Source organism: Larus michahellis, chromosome 1 (assembly GCF_964199755.1).
Source record: "Larus michahellis chromosome 1, bLarMic1.1, whole genome shotgun sequence".
NCBI lineage: Eukaryota > Metazoa > Chordata > Aves > Charadriiformes > Laridae > Larus > Larus michahellis.
In genome coordinates, this window is record NC_133896.1 from 164,517,062 (window position 1) to 164,526,707 (window position 9,646).

Here is a 9,646-nt window from a genome sequence, read left to right on the forward strand (position 1 = left end):
GCTGTCTCCTTGGCGGCAGGTTGTCCCTCATTTTGGCTATCTGAGTAAAAGGCAGAAGTGTAACCTTGCATGTAAGAGAAGGTTAGCGGACAATGCTTCTGTGATAATGGGGTTTTAGGGTACAAACCATATTACCTAGGTTTTTTTATGAGAGGTCCTTTTTTGCATCCTTCCAGGAAGGTTGGGTCATTACATCATGATAGTCATGAAATGTCAAATTATTTACTGAAAAAGGAGAGGTTTTTTTAAATACTTCCAGATGTCTTCCCTTTCCAATTTTTACTTCTCTCCATCAAATTTTGACGGAGCTGCTCAATAGGTTCATGAGGTGGTTTCCTTAGGAAACCAAGTTACGAATAGTTCTGACTCAGTTAAAAAATTAAATTGGTTAGTCCAAAAGTAATTTTGAAAATAGTGGGTATCATCAGATTACACACTTCTGAAAATCGAGTGAAGGGATTGCCACAATTTATTCACAAATGGATTAAATTCCTCATAATAAAGAAAACAATACTATTCTCTGCAATTCCAGTCTGTGTGCTAATGGCAAGTATCAGGCTGGTTATAATTTCTTGGCTGCCATTACAGCTGTATATTTGTCCTACATTATTAATGGCTTCAAGCCTTCCAGTGCTTACAGTTCCAGCCCCAAACCAGGTCTGGTTTGAGCGTAAATTACTAGTCCTGAAACTGGTCTCAGATCCAGTTACTAACTGACCTTTGAGGTTAGGGTTCATTGTTCCTGTGGAACATCAGGCCAGCTTTGTTAGCTTGGTATAGTAGCGTAGTGGAACTAGCGTGGTTATTGAGTGCTTGTAAGACAACTTAATGTTATGTCTAAGCCTGCTTTCCCCTCCTCTGCTTCCACAGCAGCCCTCGTATTAGATGTGATAACGGCAAGTTGATTTGGCAAGCTAAAGCCAGTTTTCAGATAGCAATAAAACACTTCATGTTACTTGTTTATGTAACTTGGGAAAATGTTTTCAATCTGTACTGCCTCTATTTTTGAAGTTAATTTAACATTTAGTGAAGTATCTTGGTTTCATTTTTTTAATTTCCCCAGAAGGTAAATTACATTACTTTTCATACTTGTCTTTATACTTATTGGCTTGCACAATAGAATCTTGACTTTGGTCTTGACTGTAGCTTTTGTTTAGCGTGTCTATTCAATGAACATGGACAATAAGGTGTAGGTAATAAAACTTTTTTTTTTTTTTTTTTTTTTTTTTTTCTTTCCCCCTCCCTTGAAGTGAACCAGATGGCCAGGCTTCAGGGGGGAGCGATTCAGGAGAATGGATCTTCACAATAAGAGAAAAAGACCCCAAGAATCTAGAGAACGGAGCAGCCCAGCCTTTGGAGTTGCAAAGAAATAAGGTGCTCAAAATATTGACTGTATTATTACAAGGAAATAATTCTTGCTTTAATAATTAGTGGGGTGATTTTTATTTTATACCTTTAAAAGCATTTAAATTGTAAAACTTTAAGAAATGTTGCTAAAAATGTATATTCTACAGTTGCCTTTCACAAAACATTTTGAGTAAGTCTTGAAGTTTTGGTATTCTGTAAGCATGTCCTTTTTCTGTAGTTCATGAAATACGTACCAAAATATTTCAGTAGTTTGTGAAATGTTAGCACTGGAGGAAGACCAGGCAATATTTTATTTTAAAAATCTTCCTTCTGTAAAGTAAACTTAAAGCAGTACAATACAAAACTAGGCTGGGATTTTGGGTAAGGCATTCTCATCTTTTAGGAAAAAAGACTAAAACGTAGCATAGAATAGAATGTCCAAAAAACCCTCCAAACTAGAATAAGGGATGTCTAGAGCTGCTGCATCCTATTTCCTGCGGCCTGTGTGGCTAGGGCAAGCGGTTGCTGCCCTGGCTCTGAAAATTCTGTGTATATGCTCTTATCAGAACTGGAGAAATATAAGAAAAATATTGTATCATATGGGATAAACCCAGTCAGTATCAGCATGTCTGTGATTTAGTACATGCTCAGTATGATTATGGGGGTTTTGTTTTGTGTTGTGTGTGGTTTTTGTTGTTGTTGTTTTTTTTTTTTTATTTTAATTTTGAGCTTACAGGTATTTGAGGTGCTGCAGCCTCAAATTTTGATTCAGCCTCTATTTTCCACAGTGCTTTGGAATAGTCTGTTGTAGAACACTTTAAGTATTTGTATATACATAGAAACAGATTTTTATTTTTAAAGTGTAGCATGTTGGAACGATTTTTTTTTTCTTTAATTAGAAACAGAATACAATGAGGATGCTTTTTCAGAAATAAAATTGGTCAGAATTTTGTTTTCTTTAAAGGAAAAGGATATCCCAAAGAGGCCTCTATCCCAATGCCTGTCTACAGTTATATCCCCTTTATTTGCAGAGGTAAGTTATTGCTTTAAAACTTAGCAATTCCAGGATTTATGTCTCTGAAAAATAGAAAAATACGGTGAATGACACCTAAGGCTTCTACAAGCAATTTGGAACTCATTATGTTACAGTTTTAGCTGTACCCTTTGCTTTCGAGCATGTCTGCTTTTGAGATCTTTGTTTTGCTTCTAACAGTACTTCATATGCATGGTAGCAACATCAACCATACTAGCCTAGAGCCATGAACGTGAGAAACAAAGAGGTATGTAAATGTTTGAATTGCAGCATTCCAATTTTTTGACACTGCTGTAGCTCTTCATCTGTCATTTTATTTGCTACAAACTTAAAGTTCTTCAGTTTTCCAAGATATGGCTGTGGACCAGATCAGCAAGAACTTAACTTTTGAATTTCAGTGTTGAAAGCTCTATTTTATTCCCATTTTGAATTTAATATTTTTTTATATTTGTTTTTTCCAAATACTTAAAAACAACTTAAAAAAAAAAGCATCATATGAAAGGGAAGCCAGATACTTATGAAGGTGTGATTATTTTAAAAAGTTGATAGATCTCTAAGAAACAAAAACTCCCCTCTCACCCTAGCTTTGATATGAATTTTTAAAATTCAAACAACAATTTCAACCATTGCAACTGTTACAGAAGTAAAGTTAGAGCAATTGTTTTAATAAAAGGATGAGGATGATGTCTTAGTTTTGTTCTAATGAATAAAGTTCTGCTTCAGAGGATTATCACGGAATTTTGCACACTGGTCATGAAGAAAATTGAGTGCAGTAAAGCCATTAAACCTATTTAAAGGGGATGATCTCTGTATTGGTTATTCAGACTCCAGTATTAAGTCAGCCTGTCATTCTCCTTTGTAAAGTGGAAAAACACTTTTAACAGGGATTTTTTTTGTGTGTGTTTTTCATTGTAGTTCTTGATGTATTATCCACTTGCTTGCCTTTGCTTGAGAATTTGCTTTCAATTCCCTACCCTTCCATCTCCCAAACATTTTTCTGGTTGCTGTGCATCTCCTTTAGGTCTTCCTTCTCCTTTTCCAATACCAAGCATGATACAGGTCCTGCATCCACTGTCTTCCACACTCCATCCTCCGTTTTTATCCTTTCTTTATTTTTCATTTTCTTTCCACCATGCCCGTTATTACCTGTCTTCTCGATATCTCTGCTCTGGGTTCTTCTTTCCCAGGCTGTTGCTAACTAGTTGCTGTGTCATTCTTTGCCTTTCTTGCTTCCCATTTTCATTTTCAAGCCCATTCTTTTAATTGCCTCTTGCTCATCCCTGTGGGTATATGATGCCCCTAGCACTACTGCAGCAACACAAACATTTTTCACTGTATTCCTTATTAAGATTGCCATTTACTTTCCTCTCTGTAGCGTGTAGAGGCTACAGAAAATTTTTTCCTCACACGCTTGTTTGTTGTATCTTTTTGTGCTATGGGAGAAGATTCTTGGTCTGGTATCTGCCGTTTGGTTCGTACTTTAGACTCCTCTTCTGTGCAACTTCTGGTGGATAGCGATAACTTTCCCAAACTTTTCCAGGATTTCCTGGAAAAAAGTTTTGCAGGGTTTCCTTTTTCTTATGGGCACGGCTACAGACTCTGCTGTCCTAAGGAAGCCCTACGTTACATACATCAAACCACAGATATCTGCGCCTTCAGGAATTATTGCTAGCTCCAAAAAGAGCAAAGCTGGCCATTCATAGCTTTTTGTTGTCATTGAGGCTTCAAAGCTTTTGGCACAGAAGACAGGTGCTGTCCCCAGGTAATCTTACAGGGGAAGATTGTGCTCTGCATCCTTCTTTGGTTGGACTTTGATACAACTTAGAAGCCTTGGCTGAAGAGGCTTGCTGAGCTGTGGGGCCCTGCCATTGTGTGTTGTTGGTGGTAGTCTGAAGCTTGGTGCACTTCAGCAAAGCAATTAAAAGAACAAAGCAAACACCCATCCCCAAACAAAACAAATGCCCCCAAAACCAGAAAACAAAACGCATCCTGAAAGTGAACAAAGTTGTCATGCTTGACAGTTATTTGTGATCTTCAGTGACCGGCTACCACCCTTACGTGGTTTCTTTCTCCTTATCAGAGGACACTGGCAGAGTACCGCATGCAGTGACTCATTCTGGGTTCCTTTTTGAAGACAGGAGATCCAGAGGTGTCCTTTGTTGTAATGTTCCCACTATCATCTAGTTCTATCATCTTGTCCTCAAGCTGTGACTTCCCAGTTTAGACTAAGAAAGGGTTAGTTATTACTGGGAAAAGAAAAGGCATTTGTGTCTTCCTGCTACCTATGCTTTGTATGGGAGATCTCACTCTTGAGCATCCTGGATGTAATGAAAAGAGAACACGAGCAGCAGCCAAACAAGAGTGCAGAAGCCTTCCTACTGCTGTGGTTGTACCTCAGCTCTGGTATGCAGTCCTCTTGATTTCCTTTTTATTGAGACCTGAGTTACTCTCAGGAGGGTGCCCTAACATACCTATAAGCCATTGGTAAATGTGGAACTAGAATAATGATTATTTATTCTGGAGCGGGTCCAGAGGAGGGCCATGAAGATGATGAGAGGGCTGGGGCACCCCTGCTATGAGGACAGGCTGAGAGAGTTGGGGTTGTTCAGCCTGGAGAAGAGAATGCTCCGGGGAGACCTTATAGCGGCCTTCCAGTACCTGATGGGGGCCTACAGGAGAGATGGGGAGGGACTATTTGTTAGGGAGTGGAGCAATAGGAAGAGGGGTAACAGCTTTAAACTGAAAGAGGGGAGATTTAGATTAGATATTAGGAAAAAAATCTTTACTGTAAGGGAGGTGAGGCACTGGAACAGGTTGCCCAGGGAAGTTGTGGATGCCCCATCCCTGGAAGTGTTCAAGGCCAGGCTGGATGGGGCTTTGAGCAGCCTGGTCTAGTGGGAGGTGTCCCTGCCCATGGCAGGGGGGTTGGAACTACATGATCTTAAGGTCCCTTCCAACTCTGACCATTCTATGATTCCTTTATGTTTCCCCTTGGAAGGACTCAGACTCATTTTCAAAGAAAAACCTTTTTTCAATGCTGATGGCAACTCTTGAGCTGTAGTTCCTGACACCTGTTGAAAGTCCACTTCAGGAAGTCATGAAAAGCCGCTTTAGTGCTTGGACATCTCAGGAGAACTTCACTGACACTTTTTTTTTCCTCTGGAATGTCTTGTACTACACTGAACTCAAAATCATCTTGGTCTATTAATTCTGCTTTCTGTGGCTCATGCACGTTCCATGTGACAATCCCCTGTGCTATACTTAAGTAGGGCCAAAAGTGTATGCGTGCCCACATTATATCCCAGAAAGTGGCGCAAACTTTCCATTTGTTCAAGCTAAGCTTTCTTCATTGCTGGTAGTAAAGGCAGACTGGCTATAGGTCCAGCATTCAGAGACAACTCTTAAATTAATTGAATAATTTGTAGAGAAATATGTAGAAAAATATTTTGCTGTTCTTGAGTTCTGTGTAAACAGATCAAGCTCTTCGGTCCAAAGCACCAGTAAGCCCAGTCAGCTTCCAGCTGGAGTATTTTTCTCACCAGGAGTTTGTTGTTCTGGGTTTTTTTTTTTTGTTTGTCTGGTTTTTCTTGAGAAATGACTTTGATTCCATCCCTCTTAAGAGGATGCTGCAAAGCAGCTCTTGACAGCAACCGTAGTGATAAATGTGGAGAGAAGCTTGTAAATGCAGACCTCCAACCTGCTGGGAAAAGTCTGGTCCCTGAAAGAAGGTCATGTCTTCATATTCCCCCTTTGCTACTAGTAACATGACAATTTTTTCTAAGGAAGCTCAGACCCTGCTAAGATTTTTGAATGTTCTTTAGTGAGGTTCTGAGAAAGAATGCATTTTACCAGCCATACTCAGCATGTTATACCAGCTCCTACATAAGCGAAGCGCTGAGACCTTCCCTCTGAGCCCTCAGTTCCTGCCTAACGACGGGATCCTCTGCGTCAGGGAGGAGATGAGAGAGTGCTCAGGGTACTCTATCAACAGAGTTGACAGGGTGAAAACGTTTTCTAACAGTGCTTGCCCAAGCGCACCTGCAGTGTGTATGCATAAGCTATACATGTACAAGTATGTATACTAAAGTGAGTACCTCTTGAAACTGAACAGCTACAGGTAAATAGTGGATCTTTCTTGGGATCCTTTCTTGGGATCCTCGTAATTGTTGAACGTGAGCACGTTGAACGTGAGCAAATGGATATGTGAGTGATTGAAGCCTTATGAATATGAATGACATCCTGATAACTACCGCAAAGGCTAACTTCAGGATGAAAAAAGTCTTCAGGATGTGAGGGTGTATAATGAAAGTTAAATCCTGATGTTGTGAACACTGACGGTCACTTCCTAACAAGCTTTTGCATTATATTGTTTATAGAAGTATTTATTAATATCTTATTAATATATATCTTCCTGTTTGTTTTTTTTCAGTTGAAAGAGAAGAGTGAAGTGTGTGGTGGTAACACAGATTCCATAGAAGAACTGAGAAAGGCTATTTATTTAGCTGAGGAGGCCTGTCCGGGCATTGCAGATAACATGGTGTCACACCTTGTGCAGAGGCTTCAGAGGTAATGAAACTATTTCACTAAGGGTTACAGAAAAATGCAGATCTGATTCTACAAATATTTGACTAGTGTTAAATTGAAAGAATTCATTTCTATTTATAACAGAGGAAAAAACCACCTGTGCTTACAGTTTGTACAATTGTTTGCTTAGTAGGAAAAAACCCAATTGTATCAGCAGGTCTAATTTCTAGCTCCGGGTGATAGCCCATACGTACGTTCATGCTGTTGGTGTGCATATTGTGTGTCAAATAAGACCGGACAGCCTTTTCCCTTTGCAGTTCCTATAGGGGACATTCACGCTTTCTTAGCGTCTGCGTGTATGTTGCAGAGGATGTCCTATGTCACTCTTAATTTCTTTTACCTGCTTTGATAAATGGATTGCTCGGTTAGTTTGTGTTTCTTTCAGTCACATAGTAAGTGGTTCCTTGTTCATTCATTCAAGATAGTCTGTGTGGCCTCTTGGTGGCACCTTCAAAACCAATGTTTTGTATTACTTCAAAAGGCCAAAACTCATAAGAGATTTTCTGATTGCCTAGGTTAGGAAGATATAACTTAACAAACACTCAATTCGCTGTTCTTTGAAGTACTACACAAGAAAAGACCAGGCGTATAAATGTCAGAATTACTGCTTGAAGAGGCTTTAAAGGCAACCTTGAATCCGGGAGTCCACAGCTGTTGTGAATCTGCACCATCCAGCTTGGATTTATTGGTACTAGAAAAAAATTCATGGCAATGATTAATCATGGACTGCTACCTTGAAAAAGATCACTCTGAGCAGGTGTCTCCCTTACGCTGTGTCTAACCACAGCTTGGTAAAGTTTAAGAATTCACATCTCTCAATTTAAAGGAGAGGATTGCCAGGCTGACACTTTGTCATTCAGTAAAGATCAATGCCAAGAAATCTGCAAGCAATCATGTTTCTTGCTTTCTGGGCTGTCAAGCATGAAGCCCAGTCAGCATCTCTTGTGCTAAAAGGTCACTCCTTGATGCCAGATGTCCTGATTCTCCTTTTAGTTGATCCTGGCAGGCTTGAAAGAGTTTCTGGAGCTTCCATCTCAGTTTGTTTCCATTAAGGCGTTCCAAAACTGACCCATCTTTCATCAGCCCAATCTTTCAGTGTCAAGTTTCTATCAGCCTGGTATCGGGCCTTCCTGGAAGTGAGAATTTCAAAGACTTCTGGTGCTGCAATTGAAGCTGAGAATCACCATGTGGAGACATTCTGCAAGGAAAAAGGCTGGAACTTCAATAGCATAAAATGGAGTAACTTTTAGTTGCTGCTTGTTGTAGAACACTGTTCCGAAGATCACAACAGTAACTATTTCTTTTCCTCTTCAGATACTCACTAGCTGGAGGAGGTACTTCATCCTACTGATGTGCTGTTCCTGACTTTTCTAAGACAACAGAGATCCCGTGGTGTCTGCATTGAAGGTGCCCACCCTAATGTTGTTCTGCCCCTCAGTCACTGGAATGTTCTTTGCTAGAAGGACATTCTGAAATGCGCAAGAGTGAAAATGAAGTCTCTCGGATGGAGGCAGTCTTTTTCAGCTCCTTAAAGCTATAATTTTTTTTTTTAAAATGATAATGCACATATTCCAGGGAGGTGTCTTTTTGTAAAATCTGAAATGTATATTTAGGTTTGTGATAGAGAAATTGGAGATATTGAGAAACCTCAGGTATCTTGCTTTAAGAATTCCACTGGGAGACGGAGTATGTTTGTTGGAATTGTGTACAGATATGTATATAATGTCTTTTTTTAACTGAAAGCCTTTCAACGTGCATAAGGAATCACTGTGTACAAAATGGTAAAGTGCTTCTGTAGATAATGTTAGTGGGGTAAATATTTGACAGGCCATAACTGAGTATTGCCTTGCCTTTATTACGTGTAAATTTTGAATTATGTGATAAGTGAATCTTGGTTTGATTTTTGTATGTGAAGACTTTGCCATTGAAAGAGTTAATCTTGTACTATGGAACCTTCTGTTCGTACCTCAGCAAAGACACAATTTTATTCTGTTTCTCCAGTATTTCTTCCTTTTTCATCTATATTCTGAGCGTGACTTTCTAATTATGGTACTACTTCTGGTTGTTTTAGATTTAATACACCTTGTCTCTCAAAGCTTTAAATTTAAATTATTGGTTTTCCTAAAGAATGAGCTCTTTCATATTTTCAATTTTAAATTGTGCCAATGCAAATTCTGAACCCTATGTATTGTTCAATTTTAGTGATAGCTATTTGTGAAGCTTGACTGAAATTCGGACACAATCTTCTTTTCACCTAAACATGTTTGAATGCTCACACAAATAAATCCTTATTATTTACATTTATTCTGAAATATCTCATTAAGATGATGGCTCTGAGACACTGGCAAGTATTCCTTCATCATGCCGATTTTTATCATTAAAATGAACGTCTTGCAGCGTAGAAGAAAAATTTATCTCTAGATTCTGGTTTTGGTCTTGCTGCCTAAATCTGTGCATCTCTTTTTACTGAAAGTGACAGACATTGGACAGAAAGACCAAAACTGAGCCCCTGAGTGTTGTACGCTACTTCTTAAGAATGGCCTTCCCAGGAAAAAGTTACTTCTTGAAAATTCTGAAATTTCCGCTGTTTTGTGAGTGTTCCTAGATAGCCGACTTATGGTTTTAGAGTTCTTGGAAACAGTAATGTTAGTTGCACACACAGCTGACTAGGTGGCTTTTTTT

The 9,646-nt window shown here is 39.1% G+C and overlaps 1 protein-coding gene across 3 annotated transcripts in view; it reads left to right on the top strand.

Moving 5' to 3' along the window:
- STK24 (serine/threonine kinase 24) overlaps window positions 1-9,267 on the top strand; it is a 59,236-nt gene extending 49,969 nt beyond the window's left edge. For all 3 annotated transcript variants that reach the window (XM_074562629.1, XM_074562620.1, XM_074562638.1), the window contains 4 exons: window positions 1,251-1,374; window positions 2,312-2,380; window positions 6,810-6,946; window positions 8,279-9,267. In XM_074562629.1, the coding sequence (XP_074418730.1) occupies window positions 1,251-1,374; window positions 2,312-2,380; window positions 6,810-6,946; window positions 8,279-8,315 (367 nt within the window). In that variant the 3' untranslated portion in view covers window positions 8,316-9,267. The remainder of the gene's footprint in view (window positions 1-1,250; window positions 1,375-2,311; window positions 2,381-6,809; window positions 6,947-8,278) is intronic.
- Window positions 9,268-9,646: the final 379 nt, after the last annotated feature.